Genomic DNA, 27,910 nt, shown 5'->3' with positions numbered 1-27,910 from the left:
GCGAGGACTCTCATTCTGTACTTTATCAATAAAGTGTAAAAATCAATGAAGATGATCTGTTAGACAATAGAACCCAGTTTATGATAAAAACGAAACACAGTTTATGATAAAAAAGAAACACTAGTAAAGAAACAAAATTGCATAAAATGTTGACTTATTTCTTGTATGTTATTGTTTCCTATACCATTGCCTTACGACGTTTTCTTTGCAACATGTGGTGCAAATGCTAGTATATTACAATCTCACACTAAAATGTCATGAAATAATATTTCATTCATCAAAGAATTGAATAAAAAATAAATATTGTTGTACATGGAGTTGTTATTGTTGTGAGATTCAAGAAGTTATTGTCCTTGAGCTCAAAGGGTCAACTTTTTATCACGGGAGGTTCGTCTAATCCTAGGGACCTTCCCCCATTATTATTATTATTATTTGTTCACAACAACAATTATATGACTATATATTAAAAAATGACAATTGCTTTACCCAAACTACCTTGATTCTTACATTTTTTTGCCAAAGTTTATGTTTTAATACTTAGCCAATTAATGTTATCATTATCTATCCAAAATTGTAGATGTTGTTTACATTTTTTATTACTTCCCGTGCAAGTACAAACTTTTACGAATTGGCTAAGGAAAATACTATATCAACAAAACATGAAGTAAACAAACGTCAGCAAAATAGTGTTTTGTTCCATTCAAACTCTCTTTATCTCTGTGCTACTTGTTAGATTTTCTCCTCCTAATGAGAGGAGGTGAAGTGTGGCACTGGTGTCACCTACTTCCTCAATGTTCTTACTAACAAGTTGTTGGGGCCAAGGAGTGCTAACAACTATGAGGGGATCTTTATGATATTTTAATCTTGGAGTTTTTCCTGCTCTTTTAAGAATTCTTCTAAGTCAACATTGAGGCTTTGCCATGTAGCTTTTGCTTGTTGGAGATATTATACTGTTTTTGGGCCAACTTTAGGTTCTTCTTATTGTTTCCTTGTGTGATATTTTGTTCTCTTCCTAGTAATGTCTTTATCACTTTATTTTCTAAAGGACTTGGGACACCCTTTACAACATTTGGATCCTTTCTACTTTGTCCTTTTCCTTGTAGGGGGCTTATAAATTTATTAGGTCTTCATACCTATCATAACTGAAGGGTTTGGCCTTGAATGTTGAATATTTTGCCAAGGAATATACTTGGTTTTTTTTGCCATGAGAAATATGTTTATATTCCATATGAGGAATATACATGTTTTGGTCCTCAAGGGACTACTCATACTCGACAACAAGGCTCGAAGCCATTACATCAAAGCTCATCATATGACTTACAAGAGTTAAACTTGGGTGGGGAGGATAACAATAATTCCTCCTAACTGCTTGAGATAAACCTAATTAACTAGGATTGAACTTATTTTACTAAGCAATCCTCACCACTATGGGAAGCCAGCAAGTCTCTCTTTGCTAGTTTTTTATGTGACAAAACAATTATGGGTTGGACTTGCTTTTGCCTCTTGGTGGGGTTGAGATGTGCTCAAATGTTGGTGCTTCCTACATTATTGTTGCCCTCTTGCTCTCACCTTTATTAAAAATGGATTGGAAATACATGTGATATATTGTTCATAAAATAAAGGGACACCTTATTATATCATCTACATGGTCAGCTTCCATTAATGTCTTGAACTTGCTAACTAACTTTATGATAAGACTAATAATAGCTCAATTCTTAAAGTGATATTCTGAAAATAGTGATATTCTAAAAGTTAAAAAAAAATGATAAATAATACTAGTCTTATCCCAATATTATAAAATATACCCAAAATTGATCCAAATCTAATAATCTTTATTGACTCAGACCATCCACACACACAAAGTAACCATTACCATAAGTGTATTAAAACATAGAAAAACCCACCATCCACACACACAAAGTAACCATTACCATAAGTGTATTAAAACATAGAAAAACCCACTTCTTCTAAGTGTCATTAAACTTAATTGTCATTCAAATTTAAAAAAATGAAAAACACTTTCCACCTTAAAAAAATTAATTTATATCAATTATCCAATTTCACTTTATCACCTATTAGGTGGTCTTCCAAGTAGAATATGTGAAGTAAAAAATCTATAAAAAGGTAAATCACTTTCAATAAAATTATCCAGGGTAGTTTTTTTGTTTTTTTTTTTGTTTTTTTTTTTTTTTTGTTTTTTGTTTTTTTTTTTTTTTTTTACAAAGTCGGTTACTCATATATTATAAAAGCCAGCAATACAAAATTCTAGTACAGAAGGTGAATGACTCTGAGAGCTGAGGTACAAAAGCGGGTTCGCAGACCCATAATCCTCGAAGCTTCTCTTAATTGAACACAAAGCTAGAGACAAACGGCTATATTGCCTGACGAAAGAACCACTTAACCAACTGAATTTACAATGCATATTTCAAGGGAAATGCTGAGTGACTGAATCGTCCGGGAGCGGATCCTTCCGGGCACTTGCTTTGGTTGAAGCTTCAGCCTGCTGGCTTTGGGTGAGGGAGCGAATGTGATCAACGGCCGCCTCCAAGTGGATGCATCGATCCTTTAAAGCTTCAATCTCATTCTTCCTCTTTTCCAGTTTCTTACGCTTTGAGTTCCTATCGGAATGATAGTCTTCAGTCAGCTCCTTCAGCTGCTTGATCAAGCTGTTGATCATGGCCGTATGAGCCTTGCACATATTACACTCCCTATTGTTGAATATGTTTCCCATAGGATTTCTGGGCTGAGCCTGATTGGCTGGCTGGTTTTGGTGCTCCGCCATCCTAGCAAACTGGAAACTAGGATCAGAAGGCTCACGAGGAGCGGGGATTAGAGATGCAGAGGGAGGGAAGACGATGTCACAGAGCTGCTGGCGCGATAGATTGAGGATTGAGGAACTCAGGAAATTTCTGAGGGCTCTGCTGAGTACAAAAACAACACTGTTAGCTATAAGCAAAACAAAGAAATGCAAACCAGAGATTACCGAGGACAGAGGGCGGAAGTCTGGATCCCGGAGCGAGCAGAGGGCTTCCGAACGATGCCTGAGCTTGGAGAGAGCGAGGATATGACTTCTTGCTTGATTGCGAGCTGTGGAAATCTGATAAACTAGGCTGCTATATATAGAGGGAGGGAGGGTCCTTTTGCGTTTGGTCTGATTCCAAGTGAGCCCGATCTTGAGAAGAGAGCTGTCTTTGATCATTATACTTCTGACCAGGTGCGTACATGAGGGATGGGCTCGGCCGCCTCCCCAGAGAGTGACTGCGCTGCTAAGGAGGAGATTCGTGCTGAGGATGGGCTTAATGATGAGCTCTAGATCCTGAGAGCGATTTTGTCTCCCTTTGTACACACTTATGCAGTCGAGGAGATTAGAGAGGAGAGATAAAGATTTTGTAGGGGGTTCGAAATGATGGACAGAATGCCTGAGGTGACTGCTTCCTTGGGGAAGAGCGATGGAAGGGATTTGGTTATGGAATATCCTTTTCATAGAGTGTTTCATTCTCTCTTACCTGTCCTGGCTTTCTTTTTGCGGCTTGGTTTGCTTGTTCATCCGCCTCCTTGTTATTACATCTGAGCACATGTTTGAAAGTAACACCTCCGAGAGCTCTGATGTTTTCCAATGACCTGCTCTTGATATTATTCAGGGCCATTTGATTGAAGTCTTTCCCTGAGTTCATGGCTGCAATAATTATTGCTGAGTCGCCCAAAATGAGGAGATTCTGGAGGCCGAGTTTCCTAGAAATGAGGGTGCCCAGAAGAAGGCTGTAAGCTTCTGCCTTGTTGTTGGTCATTTTGCCTAATCCCCATTCATATGTAACTATGATTTTCCCTTGGGGGTCCTTAATTATTCCGCCTGCTCCAGCTTGACCTGGATTATTCTTAGAAGCCCCATCAAAATGGAGGACTGGTCTTTTTTGGTTTCGAATCCACTGTCTGATTTCTTCCTCTGTCCCTCGTAGCTTCCAGTCCGAGTTGCTTTTCCTTGTTCTTATACTTTTCCTTGGGTTTGCTATGTACTTAAATTTGCTCATCCACTCTTTTATCCTTTCATCTGCCACCTCTGTGTCCATCTGAGTTATACCGTTGGCTTCAATAGTCTCGGAAATGAGGGCAGTTGCTTTTGCCAAGATGCCCGTTATGCTTGGTTTTTCATTGTTGAAAATACACTTGTTTCGTGCAATCCATATCTGCCAACACAGGTTAGGAGGAATACTGTTCCAGAATCTTGTAGCTATATTTTTGCCTTTTTTGGATTGAAGAAGGCTTTTTTCCCAGTTTTTTTGGAGAATCGAGATCTGATTAGGAAAATCTTCTATGATTATGGGACTGGTAAGGTGTTTCCAGCAGGCTTTTGCAAGCGGACATTCGATGAAGAGATGGGTGGTGCTTTCCTCCGCGGCCCTGCACATGCAACAAATTGAGGGTCCATGAATACCTCTCTTTCTGAGATTCTCTGCCGTGAGGATTTTCCCATGGAGTAAGGTCCAATTGAACAATTTAACCTTAGGGAGACATTCAGTTCTCCAAGCAACTTTGTACAGGGGCCAATTATTGACTGCTGAGGCGTTCTGAAGGGCTTTATATCCATCTTTGACCGAGTATCTTCCTCCGTTGGGATCCCATACGAATTTATCATCTTGTTCTTTGTGTATGGGAGCTGAGCCTATGAGGGAGCTCTTAAGCTCTTCCCAGAGATTAGAGAGGTCTGAGGGGAGGTTGAGAGTCCTCCAGCCTGTCCAACAGTTCTGTTCCCAAAGAGAAATATCGAAAAGGGTAATGAGACTTGCCTCTGTCATCCACCTCTGAAGGGGTCTGAGGTGAGGGATCATTTCTCTAGCATTTGTCCCCATTATTCTATCTTTCCAAATACTGATGTCTCTGCCATTGCCTGGGGCCCTGGAAATATAAGATTTGAATTGAGGGAGCGATTTTTTGATGAGATTCCAGATGGGTGTACCCTGCCTGTCTATGATATTTTCTGTGATGATGTTACTATTCACCCCGCTCAAATATTTCTTCTTGATTACATCCGTCCACCAAGCCCCTTTTTCATTGAGAATTCTCCAAATTAATTTGTAGCCCATCGCCATGTTTGCTAATCTTGGGATTCTGATTCCAAGTCCACCCTTCTCCAAGGGGAGAATAACCTTTTCCCATTTTACCAAGCTAAACTTTTTAGTGTTTTGCTTTCCTCCTTGCCACAGGAAACTTCTGATGATCAGCTCCATGTGCTTGTGGATACTGGCCGGTGCAAGAGTAATTGCAAACTGATAAATAGGGAGCGAGGCTAGGATGGACTTGATTAGGATTGTTCTGCCTGCTAAGTTGAGCCAATACACTCCCCAGTTCTGAAGTTTGCCTCTGAGTTTTTCAATTATCTTTACCCAGATCTCAGATTTGATTGATTCCTTTGCTAAAGGTAGCCCTAGATACATGAAATGAGTCCAATTTCTTTGGGCTGGGATTTCCATGATTAAGGATATTCGCTGGATAATATGATTGGGGACATTCCAAGTGTAGATCATACATTTGTTGTTGTTGAGCTTGCCACCAGAAGCTTGGAGGAAGAGGTCCAAAGCTTTCTTAAACCTTCTGGCCATGAGGCTTGAGGCACCTCCTATTAGTAAGGTGTCATCTGCGAAAAGAGAGTGATTGATACCTTTGATTCCTCTGACTATTTCTACCCCTGTTATTTCTTTTTTCTTGCGCAGATTTTCCAACTTCATACTTAGAGATTCCGCCATGAGGATATAAAGGAAGGGGGAGAGCGGGCACCCTTGCCTCAGTCCTCTTGAACTTTTGAAGGCTTTGCTGGGTCTGCCATTGATGAGGGGGGCCGTCCAGTTGTCTGATATGCATTCCATAACCCTGCTAATGAAGAGCTCGGATATACCAAATTTCTTAAGTACAGCCTGGAGAAAAGAGTGGTTGACCCGGTCGAAGGCATTTGCCATGTCTAACTTGATGATCATACCCTTTTCTTTTCTAGAAATGCTGCTCTGAATAGCCTCTTGAATAAGGATGACATTGTCCGTTATTTGTCTCCTGGGGACGAAGCCACCTTGATTCTCGGAAATGAGAGAGGGGAGAATTTTTTTGAGCCTGTTTGCTAAGATCTTAGTGATGATTTTGTAAGACACATTGCAGAGGGATATTGGACGGAATCTATTGAAGGATTGAGGATTAGGATCTTTGGGTATAAGGGCCAAGTGGGAGGATTTCATACCGCTGCCCATCTTACATTTTTTGAAAAAAAATTTGGCCACTCTGATATAGTCCTTCTTTATGATGTCCCAATGGGTCTTGTAGAAGTCCACCGTGAAGCCATCAGGACCCGGAGCCTTGTCCGAGGCCATGCTAAGAATTGTCTGCTCTATCTCTTCCACCGTGAGCTCTTTGTCCAGCTCAATGTTTTGGACTTCTGAAATTTTGTTCTCCATTATGTCAAGGAATTCCATGTTGTCTCTATACTGCGGATCCGCTGTGAGAAGGTCTTGAAAATGGTGGGACGCTGCCTCCATAATTTCCTCTTGCTCTTTTAGTTCTTTTCCTTCCACTATAATTTTCTCAATATTGTTCCCAGCTCGCCTCATTTTCAAACTATTGTGGAAAAAAGAAGTATTTCGATCTCCCGATTTGAGCCAGAGGCATCTCGACTTTTGCCTTTGTTCCTCCTCCTCCTTTCTGTTCTGCTTGTACAGCTCCTTTTGTAATTCCATTTCTTTGAGCTGATCTTCTTCCGTGTCTTGTCTAGTTTCTTTTTCTTGGTTCCATTGTGTTATTTTTTCTTGGAGGTCTGTTTTGTTTTTACTCTCTTCTTTTGCCTTGTCTCTGGCCCAATGTTTGATGGCAAGACGAAGGAGCTTTAGCTTTGATTCCCAAACGAAATGCGGGGAGCCTGTGATTTCTGCTGCCCACTGTTCTTTTATCAGAGATCTGAAGTCCTCATTGCTGTCCCAAGCTCTGTTGTACTTGAAGGGGAGCGGACCCATGTTTTTACCCTTGTCCAATTTCAGAGCCACAGGCTTGTGATCTGAAATGTAACCTTGGATGATAAGGCTTTTGATATTTGAGAAATTGGCTACTATTCTCTCTTGTACCAGAATGCGGTCCAGCCTCTCTTTTATGTTGTTCCGACCTGCTCTCTTGTTTGACCAGGTGAAGCGCCCGTTTTGAGGTTGGATGTCCACCAGATTATGGGTTTGTATGATTTCTTCAAGGGCATCTCTTGAGGAATCTGCAAGGAAATTTCCCCCTATCTTTTCTTCTGCGTTCCTTATTAGATTCAGGTCCCCACCCAAGAAGATATTCCTTCCTTGGGCATCCGTTAGGTCTGCAGAAATTGAGTCCCAACAAGAGGCTTTGTCTCGGAAGTGAGGGGGGGCATATACATTATAAATGGTGTACTCTTCTGTCAAAGCTGTGTTTTGAATGTCTAATCTGATCCACCAACCGCTCTGCCTGTGGTTTATTAGTTTCCATTTCCGTTTATCCCAGATTGTCCCTATACCACCTGAGGCACCCATTGCACTTACTGCTATTCCTTCATAAGTTTTACTTCTTTTCAGGCTATTTTGGAATTCCTGCTCATTGATTTTGGTCTCCTGGAGTAGGAGGATGTCTGGATTTTCTGATTTAAGTAGGTCTCGGACTGCATTTGCTTTAAGGGAGGAGCCCATCCCCCTACAATTCCAAGAGACCAAATTCATCATTTACCTTGCTTGTTGTGGATCCCGCCTTTCTCTTTCATTTTCTCTCCACTTCCTTTTGTCTTGTCCAGATAAGTGTCCATTGGCTGTTGAGTCCCTGTGGCCATTTCTTTAGCTGCGGTCTCGTCCCTTATCTCTTTGTTGGATTTCCTGCCGACTTTTCTTGGGGGATCAATGGAGATGTTGTTTTCCTTTGTCTTGTTCCTTGTTAGGATTCTTTCAACTGTTGGAGGAGGAGAGGATGGCGGAGGTGAGGAAGGGGTTTCGATGGGAGCTCTCGGGGAAGGAGGAGGGGAAGGGGGTTCTTCCGTGGACAGAGATTCAAAGGGGTTGGAGGATGAAGGGAAGGACGGGCCAGATTGAGAGGGGGGTGTAGGGTTTGGGGGAGGGTTTTTAGAGAGGTTTCCTTGAGGTGGGTTTGCTTTTTTCTTTTTGACTGTTTCCCAAACTTCCTCTGGAGCTTCAGGGTTAGTATCAGAAACATTTGTCTTAGATTTGTTACATCTATTGGCAAAATGCCCATATTCATGACATACCTTACATTTGAAGGGTAGCTGTTCGTAGTCCACTTGTTGTATGTGTGTCCATTGGTCGACTTTGAGTTTGATAGCTTCTGGCAGGCCCTTTCCCAGATCAACTTCTACACATATCCTTGCGCAAGCGTGCATGTTCTCCTTTGGCTCCGATCTATCAATATACTTCCCCACTGCGTTTCCTATTGCTTTCACAGATTCGTCTCCCCAGCAGTGGAGAGGCAGGTGCGGGAGCCGAACCCATACAGGGACAGCGTTAGGAACGTCCATCTCTGGGTCAAAATCAGGAGTCCATCTATTCAAATAGAGGCCTCTTGTGTCCATAAAGTAAGGCCCATTTCTGAAGATGAGGTTGCGATCCTCCGTTGATTCAAAGAGAAAGGTAAAGAACCCTCTTCCACAGAATCGTATTGCTATCTTTCCTTGAACCATCGAGTTCCAGTTCCTTTCTACCCATCGCTGGACCGTGCGTGGAGAGGGCCATAGACCCGTAAACTGGCCTACAAGACCTCTGTCAGCTAGTGCCACTGCAGCTCTCCTCGGAAGGGCGGGAGGGAGCGAGACTTCCGGGATTTCATCCAGCTTTTTGATGAATCTTGAAGCTGAGGGTCTGATCCTTTCAGTAGAGTTCTCTGGAATAAGCGAGGCAAAGGACTTTTCCAGATCTTCTTGTTCCTGATAGGGTGGATCCGTTGCAGACATGGTTGGGGCACCTCTGGGAATCAAACAGAGATGGGAAGCAGCCTAGCAGCAGCGCTGCCAGGCGCAGAGGCTCAGAGGGAGCAGATCCAAAGGGCAGGCGAGGTAGAGTCCCGAATGAGAAAGCGCTGGGAGGGCAGGAGGCCCGGGAAAGGAGGAGGGCAGGAGGCCCTGGAGGCAGGAGGGAAGCAGAGCCTAGCAGCGAAGCTGCCAGGCGCAGGCTCGCAGAGAACGATCAGGGAGCGGCCATGCGGGAGGAGCTCCAAACGCGTGCTCGAGCCATCGGAAACAATCGAGGATGAACTAAGAATTATCCAGGGTAGTTTAAAAATATGAGAAGTCATATATTTTAATCGGAATGAAAGTTGTTAAACAAAATATTCATAAAATATAATGAGAAATTTCTATAATTATTATTAATTTTTTATATAATTATTATATTTTTCGAGTTAAAAAGTATTTTTTAATTACTTATTATTCTGGGTTAAAAATGTTGAAAAGGAAAAAAAACTCTATGTAGTTTATCAAATTTGAGCCGCTATCTCATTCTGTAATTCTGGGTTAAAAATGTTAAAAAAGGAAAAAAAAATCTATGTAGTTTATCAAATTTGAGCCGCTTTCTCATCCTGTAATTCCAACCCACTTTAACCATTTCAATTTAGCTAGCTCAAATGGTGATTTTCGGGATTTTTTTTTTTTTTTTAATTATTTATTTATTAAAATAAATACCGGAGCTTGGTTTTTAATTATCTTGCCGAACAAGCAAACAACGATAAAAGCTCCCGCTTGCCATTCCTGGGGTTTAGGTTTCTAAAGAGATTAGCTATCTATCGTCATCGTCGCTAGTTCTGATTGCATCGCAGGAAAGCAAGAATCGATACGAGAATGGCAATGGGCTTCAAGATTTTGCGAAGGACTTCACAGCTATGTTCTCGGTTTCTTCATTCGTACTCTCGTGGATACGGCGCAGAACCTTCACGTCTTCTTTCAGCTGCGGATAGCGGGGGACGGTCGGTTTCTGGGTCCCAGCGTTTTCTCTATTCGAAATCTACGATAGACATGGTAAGTCGTGGTTTCCTACCCTAGAGCTTATAACGGTTGGAATTGGTCTATTTAGTCGAAGTGCAGAATACTGACTACGTATCGTGTAGTCGTCGTCCAAGACATGATCAGTAAAAAGTTTTTAGTAATGTATTTTTGATTCAGATGAATAGAAAGATATATATTTTTTTTGTAAGTATGGTGGGACTATATTTTGTCCTGTGAGTATATCACCGAATCAGAATGACTTCATATACAGGAGTACTTTAACGAAACACCCATATGCTCATACTCATAACTGTGTATCCAATACCCTTGCAAAATGAATAGCAACCAGAATAGCAACAAGACCCGTGCACAATGAATAGCAAGATATAGCCTCTGTTTTTTCTGACAAAAAAAGTTGTAGTTTCCTACCCTATTGAATGAAAGATAAGTTCAGGCTCTAAAAACCTAAACCGTAATCCGAGTAGTCTATATTTCTAGATAAATCTAGCAGTGCATCATATCATTTATATGCCACATTAATTCCAAAATCCTGCAAAAATAAGTCCAGCAGAGCTTTGGATTATTTAAAGGAAAGTAATTCGATAACTAGTGATAGATGATTCGTTTTTCGATTTAAGAGAAAATAATTTGATACTTAGTAACAGATGATTCAGTTTTCGATTGAAACTTAGCATCTCTATCGAATCTCTGATTCGATTCGATTTTTGGTTTTCCATTTTTAAGAGGAGAGGTACCATAGACACAAGTACATAAATATTGAATCCGGGATCTCATTTATCCCACATCATAAAGCTTTCTTGTGAAAATGTTGTAATGGTTGGGGAAGAAACACAGAAAAATATTATATCACAGATCAGTGGAGGACCATTTCTAGAGATATTGTAATAAGGGCGGACAGACCAGTTTGCTCTGAATGGATGACCAGGAAAATAAGGAAAAGCAAATTTTCTTGTTCTTGGTAGAATGCAGTAATGCGTGGTAATTAATGTAGAAGCATATTGGCCATCTTCTGCGAAGGATCATGTTGTATAAAATGGATACCCATGATGCACAAAAGTACACGGGTGGTGGTTTACAAGAAAATTAACTATAGTTACAAAGATATTGATTTTGAGTCGGTGAGGCATGGGGCTCTGATGTATCTTTGTTCTTATTGGGCAACTGTGTTCTCATTATGATTTTTTGATCGATTATCACATACAATGTTAATATTTGGAATATGGAGGACACTCGTGAATCAGCTTGGAGATGTGGTGCCCAAAGCTTGTTCTTGAATTTGCAAAGTGTGTGGCCTATATTTGATGAACTTGACAATCAAACTGGCCTTTTAGGCTATCTTTGGAGTGGTAAGATTTGGGTGTGTACCATATCAAGATCCACGTTTAAACTATAGTAGGCAACTACCTCGATTAGGTCTATGAGAAGATGAGTGCATGCCCCTTGGGTAATTTTGAATAGTATGTCGTTCTTGTAACTTAAAGAAAATGTTTCATCTTTTTTGATGGGTTTCCTTGTGTTGGCATACATCCAAATGATGGTTTTTTCCTCAAAAGAATGTTTTTGGACCAAAACAAGAAAGAAATTGTAGAAATAGGATTTGAGTAACTGCAATAAAAGACTCCTAGGTTCTTATCATTTTTGGGAAAAATATAGTACTATTATTCCTCATATCTATATCAATTGAAATTCACTAATGCCAGATTACAAGCATATATGCATGATGCTATGCCACATAGGGGAGATAGAAAATGAGCAATTCTAATAGCAAGGTGCCCATCATGGGATAATATTCTAGAAACAGTATAAAAATCCTATATTCATCTTTGTTGATGATGTGGACAGTGGTGTACTCTTTTTTCTTTTTCTTTTATGGTGCTCTTGGTTCAAGGCACCAAGCAACAAATGGAAACACATGATTCTAGATTAGTGAGGACACAAGGCTCTATTCTTGTCTCAATGAGATCCTAGTGGTGCCCCCAGACCAATTCTCATTCCAACAGTTGGTTCAGTCGCATGCTAAGATCTTCTTGCTGCACTAAGTATCATGATGTTCTCCCTTTTCCTCTTCTCTAGGTCTAGTCCTCTAGGTCACCTAAGGCATCAATTATTTCACGATCTAGCCATCCAAATACTTCAATTTTTGGTCCACAACTGCGTTGGTGTGTCCTCAAGAAGCCCTCCAAATTTCATGAGATCCCAACGGTGGGATTGAGATATCGCAAGCCCTAGCTCGAAGACCAATTCTTGCCCTTGGTTCCCTTAGGCTAGAAACCTCACTAGGATCCTTGCATTGCCTTTCATTGAAAATTCATTCTTTGATCCATTCCCCTCCCTAATTAGGTCAAGCATATCATTGGCTGCTAAATCCTATCCCCTTGACCGAACGTCGAGTCCACTTGGTCTTGTGTGGTCCCATGCAATATCAAGGTTAATTCTTCAAAGATCACCTAGAACCCAACAGCTGGTTAGCTCAATATCTTTTCTAGATTAGCAATCACATCAGCATTAAAGTAAACTGCAGATAGACCATAAACATAAATCGCAAAAGACAAGCCAAGACAAGAGGACACAAGATGTGGCGCTAGCCAGGGACAAACCCCAATGTGGGGAAACCCTTGATCAATTCTTCTTATATGTTCTTCAATAGTTTAGCAGAGAGAGAGAGAGATAGTATGTTTACAACAGAAGTCAACACTTTGACTTATCTAGATAAGAGCATAGATCATCTCTAAGAAGATGATACATGAGATCAGTTGAAGACATGCTGCTTCAACTGATTCTCGAAGGTGACTCCTTCACCTATCGTTGTGCTACATTTCGTCATCATGCTGCACCTCACCACGCTGCACCATGCTGCACCCATCATTACTACGCTGCATCTCATCGCGCTTCATTAATCATGACTGTACCCATCACTGTACTGCATTATGTGCCATTGTTGCACCATGTTGCCATATTGACCTATGTGTTGGCTGCACCTTGCTTGTTGTCCCTAGCATGCTTATTGTCCTTAGCATGCTTGTTGTTGCATGCTAGCTGTCCCTTGCATGTTAGCTGTACCAATACATGCTTGCTGCATTAAGTATCATGATGTTGTCCCAATATTAGTTTGCTGTCCTTTGCATGCTTGCTGTAGCATTGCATGCTTGGTGTACTTGCTGCGAAATACCATACAACTATCCCAATGTTAGTTAGCTGTCCCTTGCATGCTGCTTTCCTTCAGAGACAGATGTTCTCGATGAAACCTCGGATAAACACTCCGGCAACTCCTCAGCTCCAATTTGCCCCACGAAAAACCCTAGCATCAGCCTCTAGGGACTGCGTCAGCCTTTTCTGCCTTATGCGTTAGCTTTCCCGACAGTTTCGGTAGTTCCTAGCTGTTCCGGCTATTCCCGGTAGTTTTGGCTTCTGCCTTTTGCGTTAACTTTCCCGATAGTTCCGACAGTTCCCGGCAGTTCCGGCTTCTGCCCTCTACGTCAGCTTTCCCATCGTTCCGGCAGTTCCTGACAGTTCCGGCTGTTCCTGGCAGTTCCGACTGTTCCCGACAGTTCTGTCTTTTGCCCTCTGTGCCAGCTTTCATGGCTGTTTCGACAGTTCCTGACAGTTTTGATTGTTCTTGGCTGTTCTGGCAGTTCCGACTGTTCCCGGCAGTTCCGAATTCTGCCCTCTGTGTCAACTTTCTCGGTGGTTCCGGCAGTTCCGGCTGTTTTGGCTGTTCCTGACAGTTCTGGCTTCTGTCCTATGCGTCAACTTTCCCGGCTGTTCCGATAGTTCTGGCTTCTGCCCTCTAGATTAGGACAGTGTTATCCCTTAGGATCTCTCCTCCTACCAAAACCCAAAGACAAGTAGAGAGAAAGAGATCCCAAGTTTGTTGAAATGACTTAAAGGCCACCTCTATTTATACTAAAACGTTGAGCACAAGTGGGGTTTATTTGGTTGCTGGCCGACCTTGACGAATTGTCCCATAACACAAATAAATTCATATCTCCATGAATACTTATCGGAATTGGATGATCTTTACATCAATCCTACACTTCTCGATGAGAGAGATCCAAGAAAAATATCAGCTTCAATTAATAAGATGACCACATGGAGTTTGGCCCTAGTTGCCAATTTTAACACTCCCTCTCAACTAGGGAGAACTCCAGCCGCTGATCCATATGTCCGACTGTACTATCTTTGCCATTAGTGCCTTGCACTGCTTTGCTCTTTTGAGCTTTTCTTTGCTCTACTCTGCTTTGTTGAACCATGAAGAAGAAGAATTGGTCGAGAATGCCTCATACCATTCTCTACTGACCCAAAGTCAGTTTCATCTGAAGAGAGTGTGTCACATCACTCTTACTGACCCGAAGTTAGTTTTATTGATCCTAGATCAATATCACAAGAGAGTGTCTCAAACCACTCATTCTGATCCCAGATCAGTTTCATCGATCCCAGATCAATGGAGGTCATCCTAGAATAGGGAGTACGGTAGATACAACGATGCGTCCATCGATAGTACTACTATGGTCCCTAACCCCATTTCCCTGCTCATTGATCAGATGAGAGGTACTTCTCATGAGTCCCAGACTGCATGGGTAGGATGCCTTGACAGGAGAACGAATCATCCTGTCCACAGGAGAACGAATCATCTTGCCCCAGAGTCGCCATGAGAGAACTAATCATCTTGGCCCACAGAGAACTAATCATCCTGTTTCACAATTGCCACGAGAGAACTAATCATCCCGGCCCATAGGAGAACTAATCATCCTGTTCCACAGTTGCCAATCATCCCGGCCCACTGGAGAACTAATCATCCTGTTCCACAGTTGCCACGGGAGAACTAATCATCCCGGCCCACAGGAGAACTAATCATCCTATTCCACAGTTGCCACGGGAGAACTAATCATCCCGGCCCACCGGAGAACTAATCATCTTGTTCCACAGTTGCCACGGGAGAACTAATCATCTTGGCCCACAGGAGAACTAATCATTCTGTTCCACAGTTGCCACGGGGTATCACAAGGGAAGGTTGAACCTGTCATCTTGTACATAGCGCACCACCAGGGGAGGGTGAGTCGCCCTGCATTGCTCTAGTAAGTACCCCAAGCCCCTCAGAGCTCCCAGAGCTCAATGCATGCGACATGTAGGATCCTTATAAGGTCTCTCAATGACTCCAAGTCGTTCGGGAAAGTCACAGATTTGACCTTTCCCCGGGGTTTTGACAAAATGTCTGCGACCTGTACATCAGTCTCAATGTGATGGAGCCTCCTCGCTCATCGACTTACCATATCCCAGATAAGGCAATATCTGATGTCTATCTGTTGGAGCAATCATCGAATACGGGATTCCTTAATAATCGAATCCCCCCTTTGGTTGTCACAGAGAATCACAGTGGTATTCATCATGTGTACAAACAACTCACTTAAGAGCTTTTGCAACCATGCAGCTTCACACGAGATCATACTCGTAGCTATGTATTCGGTCTCAGCGGTGCTTATAGCAACCGACTTCTGCTTCCTGCTCATCCATGATATCAAAGCAGAATCCAAAGAGAACCAGCACTGAGAAGTGCTCTAGTGATCCTCCACACTGCCTGCCCAGTCAACATTCGAATAATCATGCAGTTTCATATTTTTGGCAGTGTATCTCAATCTATGAGAGATTGTGCCTCGAAGATATCTCAGCAGATTCTTGGCACGAGTCAGCGAGGCTCAACCAAATATGAGCTCACCATGCTAACTGCAAAACATATGTCCGGACGGAAGTTCACCAAGAACATCAACGCGAATGAGTTTATGAAACTCAGAGGCATTTCCCAAATCTGGTCCGACATCACTACCATATAACTTTTGAAAGTTAAGATCCTCGAGGTAGTCACAGGCTTGCAGTTTATCATTCCACATCCAGAATCCAACTCCCTCTTACTTCTGCAAATGAGAGGGTCTGCACTTGTCAGAAATAGGTCGTCCTCATAAGTTGCCGGTATGAGAGGTCTATCATCCACAACCTTCGGGTAATGGTTTGGATCGGTTTCGCTCCTAGTGAATCTCAACTTCATCAGACAACGATCAATCCTCTCATACTACGCGCGGGGTGTACGCGCGGGGTGTTTTGCTTCAAGCCATAGAGGGCTTTCTTCCACCTGTATACATGGATTCCCGATCATGAATCTCAAACTCCTCGGGTTGTTCCAAACTTGTGGACCTGCTGCATGAGGGGAATGGTCCCCTTCTAAGATTTTCCTTTGGTACATCTCAGACATGTACCTTCATGCTCTTCTTGAATTCAGGCATCCTTATCAACATCTGACTCACATCGGGTAGAGCCCCATAGGTAGACCTCCGGTGTTATAGATGCGATATGTCAGTTGACATGATCCCCAATGGACCATTCTGCAACTTGATACAAATTGCCAACCCTGAACCCATGAGAAAAAACATCTTTGAAAATTCTATTTTTTAACACGTACCTTTCCATTGATGAATGCCACCCTGAAACCTTTGACTTCCATTTCCGAGATGGACATCAAGTTCTTCTTACGATCAGGGACGTAAAAGAGATTCTGTAAATGAATCGACTTACCCTCATTCAATTGACGGGTAACATTCCCTACACCCTTTCCGGGATAGGTGGCATCGACTCCAAGTATAATCCCATGGTTATTTCTGTCTCTACCAAATTCGAGAGAGCACCCTTTTATCTGATGAGGAGCCTTGAAGCATTACGATCAATAAGCCAAATTCCCAAAGAATCTGAAGGAGAGGGCTAGTACAAGATAACGCTTCTTTATCTTATCAGAAACAACATTTGATTCTTCATACCTGGGGTTCCTTGCTTTCTTTGAAGAGTCGGTCGTTTCTTTGATGACTTGCATTACCTGTCATTCTTCTGATCATTGAAGATGTCCTTGGAATGATTGTTATCTTTATCAAGAGATGTGTCTCTGCCATTTGGACACTCCTTCGCATAATGGCCGAACTTATTGCAACCAAGGCATCTGCCTTTCCTTCCACCCTTAGATCCAGACTTCCCAATGAAGTGATCTTTAGGTAGGCCATCAGAAACTTCTGCTGCGCCATTCTGATAATATTCTTTGCTTCGACTTCACCCTCGGTGAATTTGAAGAGGGATGAGGAATCCACTAATCCTTTTGTCATTTCCCAACTGTTTTCGATGATTGCTCTTTCACTCTTGCTTGGGCATTGTCTTCACCTCAGCTCTGATACCATGTTAAATTTTAGGTATGTTCTATGCTTAGAGCAATTTATTTCAATTTTCACAGTTAGCTCAATATCTTTTCCAAATTAGCAATCACATCAACATTAAAGTAAACTGCAGATATAACATAAACATAAATCGCAGAAGACAAGCCAAGACAAGAGGACACAAGATGTGTCGCTAGCCAGGGACAAACCCCAATGTGGGGAAACCCTTGATCAATTCTTCTTATATGTTCTTCAATAGTTCTGCACAGAGAGAGAGAGAGATGATAGTACATTTACAATAGGAGTCAACACTTTGACTTATCTAGATAAGAGCATAGATCATCTCTAAGAAGATGATATACATGAGATCAGTTGAAGACATGCTGCTTCAACTGATTCTCCAAGGTGACTCCTTCACCTATCGTTGTGCTGCATTTCGTCATCATGCTGCACCTCACTACGTTGCACCATGCTGTGCCCATCATCACTATGCTGCATCTCATCACGCTTCACTAATCATGACTGCACCCATCACTGTATTGCATTATGTGCCATTGCTGCACCATGTTGCCATACTGACCTATGTGCGGGCTGCACCTTGCTTGCTTGTTGTCCTTAGCATGCTTACTGTTGCATGCTAGCTGTCCCTTGCATGCTAGCTGTACCAATACATGCTTGCTGCATTAAGTATCATGATGTTGTCCCAATATTAGTTTGCTGTCCATTGCATGCTTGCTGTAACATTGCATGCTTGGTGTACTCGCTGCTAAGTACCATATAGTTGTCCCAATGTTAGTTAATTGTCCCTTGCATGTTGCTTTCCTTCGGAGATAGATGCTCCAGCTGAAACCTTGGATAAACACTCTAGCAGCTCCTCAGCTCCAATTTGCCCCATGAAAAACCCCAGCGTCAGCCTCTAAGGACTGTGTCAGATTTCCTGGTAGTTTCAGCAGTTCCCAACAGTTTTGGCTATTCTCGGAAGTTCCGGCTTCTACCCTTTGTGTTAGCTTTTCCGGCAGTTCCGACAGTTCCTGACAGTTTCGACTGTTCTTGGAAGTTCTGGCTTTTGCCCTCTGCGTTAGCTTTTCTGGCTGTTTCGGCAGTTCTCGGCAGTTCCGGCTGTTCTTGCAGTTCCAACTGTTCTCGACAGTTCCGGTTTCTGCCCTCTGCGACAACTTTCCCGACTGTCCCGACAGTTCCCGACAATTTTGGCTATTCTGGCATTTCCGACTGTTCTTGGCAGTTCCAGGCAGTTCTGGCTTCTGCCCTCTGCGTCAACTTTCCCTGCTGTTCCGGCTTCTGCCCTCTGCGTCAACTTTCCCAGCTGTTCCGACAGTTCCCGACAGTTCCGGCTGTTCCTAGCTGTTCCGACAGTTTTGGCTGTTCTCAGCGGTTCCCGACAGTTCTGGCTTCTGCTCTCTGCGTCAACTTTCCCGGCTGTTCCGACAGTGTCGGCTTCTGCCCTCTGCATCAACTTTCCCGGCTGTTCTGGCAGTTCCATCTTCTGCCCTCTAGATTAGAGCAACGTTATCCCTTAGGTTCTCTCCTCCTACTAAAACCCAAAGACAAGTAGAGAGGACGAGATCCCAAGTGTGTTGAAATGACTTGAAGGCCACCTCTATTTTAGTATTTATACTAAAATGTTGAGCACAAGTGGGGTTTATTTGGTTGCTGGCCGACCTTGACGAATTGTCCCATAACGCAAATAAATTCATATCTCCATGAATACTTATCGGAATCGGATGATCTTTAGATCAATTCTACACCTCTCGATGAGAGGGATCCAAGAAAAATATCAGCTTCAATTAATAAGATGACCCACATAGAGTTTAGCCCTAGTTGCCAATTTTAACAGAAACCAAGGGCAAGAATCGGTCTTCGAGCTAGGGTTTGCGATAGCTCAATCCCACCGTTGGGATCTCATGAAATTTGGAGGGCTTCTTGAGGACACACCAACGCAGTTATGGACCAAAAATCGAAGTATTTGGATGGCTAGATCGTGAGATAATTGATGCCTTAGGTGACCTATAGGACTAGACCTAGAGAAGAGGAAAAGGGAAAAGGAAAATAGGTTTAAGGTGATCACTTTTGGGTGGACCAGTGCCTAATCCTTTGGGGAGATTGGAGTAAGATAGAATTATGACTATGTACCTTTGAATTTTCTAGGTCAAGGAGGCCTCAAAGATAACTTCGCTTGGCACTAGGGCAGCGACAAAAGCAACTTCAAAGACTTTATACTTCCTTTTGCATGGTAAATGGCTTGTCAAGATGAATTTAAGTAATGAAACATCCCTAGGAACATTCATTCATTATACATGACCCATACATGAAGCATTCACTATCTAGAAACGAAATTTCCACAACTTCGCGTAAGAGATGCAACAAATAAGCCCTAGTATAGCGAAATCCCAACAACAATGTATGTGACAAAATTAGAAAGAAAGAATAACATTAAAATTTACTTACATGTATAAGAATATATCCAACCATCCAAAAACTTGCCATCAAGAAGCTCAAAGACATATGCAAATTATCCAAACATCAAAATTATCCAAAAAATTGTCCTCCAAGAAGGATAGCGAAAATATCTAAAGAGATACTAGTTCCAAATCCAAGTGATGATGAGAAATGAACTCTCATCATTTGTATTTATACACTCCCGATGAGTTCACTTTAGCTACTTGAGCCTACATTAACCCCTAAAAAAAATGATGTGCAAATAACTAACTTTTGGTGACAAGCCCACCAAACTAGCTCATAAACAAAATAACAAGTCTCTCAAGGGGTCAAATGATCAATAATACATGTCGTTGGGCCTTCTAAGAAGCCTAATGAAGTCCATAAGTGCCATAATGACGAATAGGACTTCCAAAAGTAATGGACAGGGGTTGGCCCCTTGTTCTCCACATAATAAACCTGTGGTGCTCCCAATGGGTGTGAGGGCACACAAGTGACTTCATGGGTCTCCAAGTAAGTTGAAGATGACAGTAGACCATCTATAAGCGCTTCAGATGATGGTGTAAGTGATACCACATCAACATACAAGTCCCGGGCCATCTGCCAAGTGCATGGTACAACTGTGGGGTCGGTTGGGCATGGTGAACAAGGTGCATCTTCCTCGTCCAATGGGTGAATCTCGAGCAATCTCTGAACATCTATGGGGATCCATGGGTCTATTGCTGTGGAGGCCCATGGCTCTCAACACACACCCTACATGTGCCAATGTACCCCTCTGGAGGGTTAGGACCCCGTATTGGGAGACCAAACCCAAAACGGAGACCATCCGCAATCCTGCATAAGATCCAATGCATCCCCTAGCCTTCCAATACATGAAGTCATCACAGGAAATCAAGTAAAAAGAGCTTGCAAACCTGGGACAGCAGGTGGGCACTTCATAATGGCATGCCCTTACATAGTGGGCTTTGGCATGTGCTAATGTTTCCAAGCTCCAAATGGGGTTAACCAAGTATCCTATTAGGTGGTTTCTACTTCTAAAGGGGATAGTATGTCCAAGGTACATTCTTTAAAGGGTGGTGGCATGTGATAAAGAGATGAATGGAGTAGGAAATGCAAAGGGGTGGCCCTGAGCCACATGTTGTGGTACAAGGGTAGTTAATAAAGGGGAAGCCCACACTTGGGTATATAATGTATAAGAGGGAGCAATTGTGGTGCATGAGGTGCCCCGACCTTGATGTTTTCACTCTTCTTTATATGTCTTTTGCCTTTTATGATTTTTTCTTTGATTAACTGCTCGGGGCTCAAGGGATAAGAGCATGATGTATAAGGTACAACTGTGGATATCCCCATTAAGCTAGGGTGGTTCATCGTCCACCAGGAGTTGGGACAACCATGGGTTCCTGAATGATAAAAGAGGCTCCTTTAGGGCCTATAAGAACCAACATGATGGCCATGAGAATGGGGCAAAGCTCATGCATTGGCTTTTGCCCACGTGCTAAATGTGTTTGTCTTGACCATCTTTTGCATTTTGTGGTACATTTTCTTTTCAATTGCATCAACCTCTGAGGCATCATTCCAAGCCTGACCCAAGGTGTGGGCAAGGGGAGGAGGGAGGCTAACTCTGTGTGGACCTAGTGGAGGGATGTGGACCCAGGTGGGAGAAATGATGAATGGGGTTATAATGAGCGGAAGGGGGGGTGATATACGTGAATGAGGGAGTGATTCCATGCAACCAAAATTAGGGTTTCCCATGTAGTACCATCCCTAAAGCCCAAAGGCTAGTAAAAGACATCCCATGGGACTGGGTCCAAGGTTAACATCCAAAAGAGGTCTAGGAGACAAGAGCATAGACCTAGCCCACTCTTTCTACCAAATGCCCCCATTAATCCATGCCCAGACGTATCCATGATAAGAAAACTACAATACTCCATTACCAAATGACAAGGCATACCTTTAGGTTTGGTAGGCCCACTTTCAAACATACGATCATGACAGGTGGGTGAAGGACCACATGGCTGGCTCAAGTGGCTGAGAAATGACACAATAAGCTAGTTGATGGTTGTAAGGGGCTGCTGACTGAGGACCATCTCGATTTTTTTTCTCCTAGGGATATCACCCACAAAATGGTGTGTAATACTTCCTATTGGTGATCATGGGTGTAGACATGGGTCTACAATCTTGCATTTTGAATCTCTTCAAAATATCTGTAGCATATCTCCCTTGACCAAGGAAGATATCCATGTCCTTCTGCCACACTTCCAATCCTAGGAAGTAATGCATCAACCCCAAATCCTTCATATCAAACTCTGCTCCTAGGTTTTTCTTGCGGTCCTCTATGAGCCTTGATGATCCTGTCAAGAAGAGATCATCCACATATAATACTAGGATGAGTGGCTCATCCTCTACCATTAAGTAGTAAAGGTTGGGTTCTGCATCACTCTTCACGAATCACATCTGCTGCAAGTAGCTGCCAATTCGACCATACCATGCCTTGGGAGCTTGCTTGAGTTCGTATAGAGCTTTCTTCAGCCCGCAGACACATGTGTCCCTCTCATGAGTCTCGAATCCCTCTGGATGTTTTGTGTACACCTCTTCTATCACCCCATTTAAGAATGCTGCCGTGACGTCCATATAGTGAACCTACCACCCCGTGAGCTGCTAGGGATATAACTGACCGAATATAAGTGTATTTGACAGCTCGGGTGAAGGTCTCCTTATAATCTATTCCTTCTTTCTGCGCATACCCCCTTGCCACAAATCTAGCCTTGTACTTCTCCATGTTACCGTCTGTAGTGCACCTGATCTTATAGATCCAATTAGAACCTACAACTGACATGTCCTTAAGCCTCGACACCACCTCCCAAACATCATTTGTCACAATAGAGCTGTACTCCTCTACCATGGCATCTATCCACACATGATGTTGTGCGGCTCCCTGAAAGCTGGAAGGTTCTGCAACCTGAGCCACCAATGCTTGGCACTTGTCAGACTGTCTGCGCTCTCTCTTGTGTGTCCTAGGAGCTCCAATGAACTCCTTTGCATCTCTTAATGTCTAATGAACTTCTCTGTTGGTTCGACCACTAGTGGTGGGAGGTTCAACCAAATCCTCATCTTGCCTCTGTTGCTCCGTCTGCTGTGAATTCACTGGATCCCCTGCACCTGAGGAAATGCTAGTACTGGTCATTGTACTGGATCCTTGTGACTGTCCTACTAGCGGTCCCACTGGCTGCTGGACCAATGGGGCTTTTGCTGGCTCACTTTGATTTCCTGTTGGCATCTCATGAGACCCCTTGAAGGCTCTGTCCTCCATGAATTTCACGTCTCGTCTCACTATGCTCTTCCTGCTACTGGGAACATAGATCTTGTATGCCTTTGAGGTTTCGCTATATCCAACGAGAAACCCCTTCTCTGCAGTCTAATCCAATTTGGTACGCTTCTCATCTGGCACATGGCAATAAGCTATGCTGCCAAATATCATGAAGTTACTTACCTCGGGCTTCTTCCCTGAGAAGACCTCTTATGGCGTTATCTTCCCCATTGCCTTATGGGGAACCCTGTTTTGGATATACATGGTTGTGCTACATGCCTCTGCCCATAGAAGCCTGGGCAAATCTTGGTCATATAACATCGCTTTTGCAACACCAACTATAGATTTGTTCCTTTGCTCCACTAACCCATTCTAATGTGGATTGATGCCTTCCTTCGCACAAAAATCTGTGAAGGCTTTATCTATGTACTCTCCACCATTATTTGAGTGAAGCACCTTGATCTTCTTCCTTGTCACATTCTTCACCAGAGCCTAAATCTCCTTGAAGCGATCAAAGACCTCATCCTTGGTCTTCAAGAAGTAGATCCAGGTTTTCCTGGAATGGTCATCAATAAAGGTGACAAAATACTCGGCCCCACTGAGAGCTGTAGTGGACATAGGGCCTCAAATGTCTGAATGTATCAACACCAACATGCCATTTGCTTTGCTGTCACTTCTTGGGAATGTTACCTTAGCATATTTCCCAAGCACGCACCCTTTGCACACATCATTGTGTTTTGTGCCCAGTTATGGAACACCTATCACAGTCTCCCTGAGCATTCTAAGCCTTCCATGATGTAATTGTCCCATTCTCCTATGCCATAGCTCATTCAGGCCTTTCCCACTGCTACTGTTGCTACCTACTAGTGCCATTGGAGAATCAAGCTGCAACCTGTACAATCTGTTGCTTCGAACTCCAATCTGTTTCACCCTCTTCCAGCTCAGGTGTTTGACAAACACCTTCTTCCCTACGAAGTGAACATCATATCCCTTATCCTGAAGTTGAGATATTGAAATTAGGTTCATACCTAAGCCCGACACATGCAATACATTTGTAGCATTGGTACTTGCTCTTGACTCCCTTTGAAAGTCGATGGTACCTCTCCCCATTGGAGTGCACTTTGTCTTGTTTCCCATCGTAATCTAGAAGTCCATTTGCTCTTTGTTGTAGTTAAAGAAAATTCTCTAACCCATGTCATGTGAGTTGATGTTCCACTGTCTATATACTAGACACTCTGTGAAGCTGAGCTAGATAAGCAAGCAAATTCGTCCTCTAATCTCAAAGACAATTTTTAAGTCCCCTACATATTACATCTGTCCATGGCCATACTGGAGATATCAAAGGAATTTACTGAAGATAACTTGTGTATGATTCTGTCTTGCTATTTCTCTTCCTCTTGGCATTGATTTTGTTCTATCAACCTACTACAAAAGCTCTCTGCGTGAACAAGAAATCTGCTTAGCGAAAATTTGAGTTGTTGTTGCTCCCTCTTTCTGCCAGAATCACCATTTTAGACAAAACAAACTTTCTTGCAACTGCGACTATCGAACCCTTGCCCAACAATTTGCACTATTTGGCTAGGCACTGTGCAACCCCTGAAAATTTTGGCCTGCTGTTCCCTCTGAACAATGAAAGTTTCTCTCTTCCACTTCTGAGCTTCTTGTCCATCAAATATGCTCTAATACCATGTGAAAATTCCTTGAATTGCAACAATTGGAATTAAATTCTTCTAATTGATTATTCAGTTTTATTAATTTATTGATTAATATCGGATTAATCAAACTGCAATTTCTTCACAAAATAAAATAAACGTTACGGAAATAAAAATGCTGGAAACTGAGAAATGCTAACGCACACGAAAAATCTGACATAGTTCTTCTTATACAAAAGTCCTCGAAAAAACCTAATGTGGGAAAATTGGTGCAGCAGTGAGGGTTTTATTATTATGCAGCAACAAAAATTTTGAGTACAATAAAATGTTGCCAAACTAGCGATTCTACTCGAGAGAAATAGTAGCAAAAATAAACTGAGGGATTTTACCCTCTCTCCAAGCAATCCCGACACTTCCCTGCTTTTGAAAAGCTAGCTGTCCGAACTCTCTACACAGGCCTTGCGTCATTTCTACGCAAATGCTTTCACACTAATCAAGTCGTCTTGCTTGCTGTTGACTGGGAATCAGTCTCTCCGACACTCGGGAAAATCTTCCTAGCGTTTGGAACTGAAAATGACCTTCCCTTCAACCAAATCAAACTGCTCTGCTGAAGCAATTGCGTAGTCCTTCGCAACTTCCTGGAGAATATTTCGGCCTCCTCTTTCTGACTCTCCAAAACTTTAAACTCCTTTGGAATACTATACTACTGTGTTGCCCCTCTACCACCTGTTACTCACCCATTGGCTTGATCTCCACTGCTGAATCACTCCTTCTACTGGGAATTCGAACTGCCTAGGCAATTGAGTATCTACACTAGTGTGTTGTTCATCTACCCATCGACCTATTTTTATAATCTCTAGTTGGGACTCCAACAACCATGATTAAAACTTAATCGATGGTTGAGATCGTCTCCAAGTCAATCCGTGTGAGTTTCTAGAGAATTCTCACCTTTATCAATTAATTACTATCAATTAATTGATTTCCTTAAGTTAGAGTTGAGCATTTTTTAATTATTGATCAATTAATTTAATCGAGCCATCTTTAGGTGGAATTTCCAGAAACGATTTTTGGGTTTTGGAGAGCTATTGTGTTTTAGCCTCTCCACAAAGTCTCGAGACTAGAACACCATCCGTTGCTACAAAAACTAACACTCCCTCTTAGCGAAGAAGGCGTTCTCTCCAACTAGTGCTGCACAACTGCACAACACCCTTTGTCTGCAACATCCTCCCATACACATTGTTGATGTCTGACAACTGTAGCTGCCTACCACTGTCCACCAACTATTGCGCTAACTCTGATTCATATGCCATTGACTGTAGATGAACAAAACTGTTGCATCTGTGCTGCTGCTGACACTGCATTGTACATCATGTACGCTGCCGACTCTGCATCTGCACTGCAACTAACAGTGAGGAGACACATTGGATCTTATACAAGATCGCAGGTGGTTTTGCATATTGGGCTTGGCCTCCCTATATGGGATCCCAACCCCCCAAAGGGTCATAATGGCACTTGTAGGGTGAGTGTTGAGAGCCATGAGCCTCCACCACAATAGAGCATTCATTGCCACACCATGGGCTTCTTCAACACCACATACTGCTTGTTCATGCCCCAGCCATATAGAGATGATGATGCGCTTGGACCATGTTACTTGACTGACCACACAGTTGATAGCTGATCCAGAGCCCAAAAGAGGTTTTGTCTCATCTAGAGAGGTATCAGAGGGCTTGTATTATCATTCTAGCCCTTGTTGATGGAGAATTGATATGTTTGATCCATTTGGAGACCCATGAGACCATTCATTGTGCCCCTCAGCCACTTGGGAACATCAGTGATGTTTTGCTTGGAAACCAAGGTGCCAACTCCCTGGTCATCATTTTGAGAGCCCTCCTCTTCATCTTGCCACATGGAGGACACATCTTGGGCTTCCAACAACCCTTTTGCACCATTATTCTATCATTTCGACTTCATTAGGAAGGCTTGTTTCACACTTTTGAGCTATTTGGTGAGCTTGTCACCAATAGGGTTGTCATTTTGCACATTGAAGTGATTTTTAGGGGCTTATTAGGCCAATTAGACCAAATCGAATTACTAAAGGCTCATATAAATTGAAGATGAGCCTCATTTGTAACTCATCATCATTTGGATTGGGATTTCCTCTTGAAAAGGAATTTAGACTTGCAATTTATGGACGAAGTTGGATGTTGTTGATGCATTTTGATGTTTAGATTTTCACTATTCTTGTCTTGGAGTTTCTAATTGCAACTATGATAGATGAATATATTTGATTTGTCTTGTAAGTGATATTTTGATACTATTTCTTTACTTTATTGCATGATTAATGTATGGAATATCTTGTAATTATCTTATATGTGCCCTAAATAAATGCGAATTCATAAAAACACTGGGATTATGAAGTATTGCATGCATTACATGTTAGACAAATCCGAATGAATGTTCATAGAGGCTTGATAATCTTTCACCCTCGAAACTCCATTGTTTCTTGCCAAGTGAATAAATTCCTTTGTTGCTGGGTGGTTGCCTCATTAGGGTTAGCAAAAGCTACATAAGACTCCTTGGAGTGAAGTTCCTTCATCAAAGCTAATCTTGACTCCATTTCTCCCAATTGACTAGGCACTAGTCCTAATTCTAGTTGATCAACCCTAAAACTCATCTTTTCTTCTTTTTTCTATTTTTCTGACCTAATCCTAGAAGGCCAACTAGGGCCTATTGCGAATTGCATTAGAGACATCTCCTTGGGGTGCGAGTTGGTATACTACTATGCTGTCCTTTCCTCTAATTGCCCTCAAAGTTTCAAGCAATTCCTGTGGCTAGTTTGAGAGAAATCTCAAGCCTCAACTCCAAAACCGTTTCTATCCTTCACCTTCTTTGGTTAGCAACATCTTCACAGGTCATTTATTCTTGAAAAATCATTGGAAGTTAACCATTCCTTGACCTAAGGCATCTTATTCTTCTCTTGATTTTGAAAACCCTAGGCCTTGCTTGGATTCCCTAGGTCTCTCTTGTGGTCCCAAATCTTATATGATCACTGTCTCACAAAATCGTAAGAGAGGTCCCTTTATTCCCTTAGGAAGCCTTGATTTAGGTGTATCCCTTCCTCCTAGATTTGGGTCTCCTCATAAGCCTTTCTTGGAGAGCCATTGTCTTGCTTTGGAAGCAACCAAACCATCATTGAGTCTCTCCTATGAATGGGCTTTGGAAATCACATTATACCTATGCATTGATCCCATCATCCTACTGGTTACCTTTAGACTCCTCCCATCGGTGAAAGTTTGTAAAGAGCAGGGGACATTGATTG

The 27,910-nt window shown here is 42.5% G+C and overlaps 1 protein-coding gene across 1 annotated transcript in view; it reads left to right on the top strand.

Annotated features, from left to right (window-relative positions):
• Nucleotides 1-9,685: 9,685 nt before the first annotated feature.
• Nucleotides 9,686-27,910, top strand: part of LOC149162347 (cytochrome c oxidase assembly factor HCC1-like) — a 238,296-nt gene continuing 220,071 nt past the window's right edge. Inside the window, exon 1 of the mRNA XM_089437226.1 lies at nucleotides 9,686-10,000. Coding sequence (XP_089293352.1) covers nucleotides 9,824-10,000 — 177 coding nt within the window. The 5' untranslated portion in view covers nucleotides 9,686-9,823. The remainder of the gene's footprint in view (nucleotides 10,001-27,910) is intronic.

The sequence above is a fragment of the Pinus tabuliformis genome, chromosome 5_2 (assembly GCF_031772625.1).
Source record: "Pinus tabuliformis cultivar Carrire ecotype Pingquan chromosome 5_2, CPIR1, whole genome shotgun sequence".
Taxonomy (NCBI): Eukaryota; Viridiplantae; Streptophyta; class Pinopsida; order Pinales; family Pinaceae; genus Pinus; species Pinus tabuliformis.
This window is presented reverse-complemented; position numbering and strand designations above follow the sequence as displayed.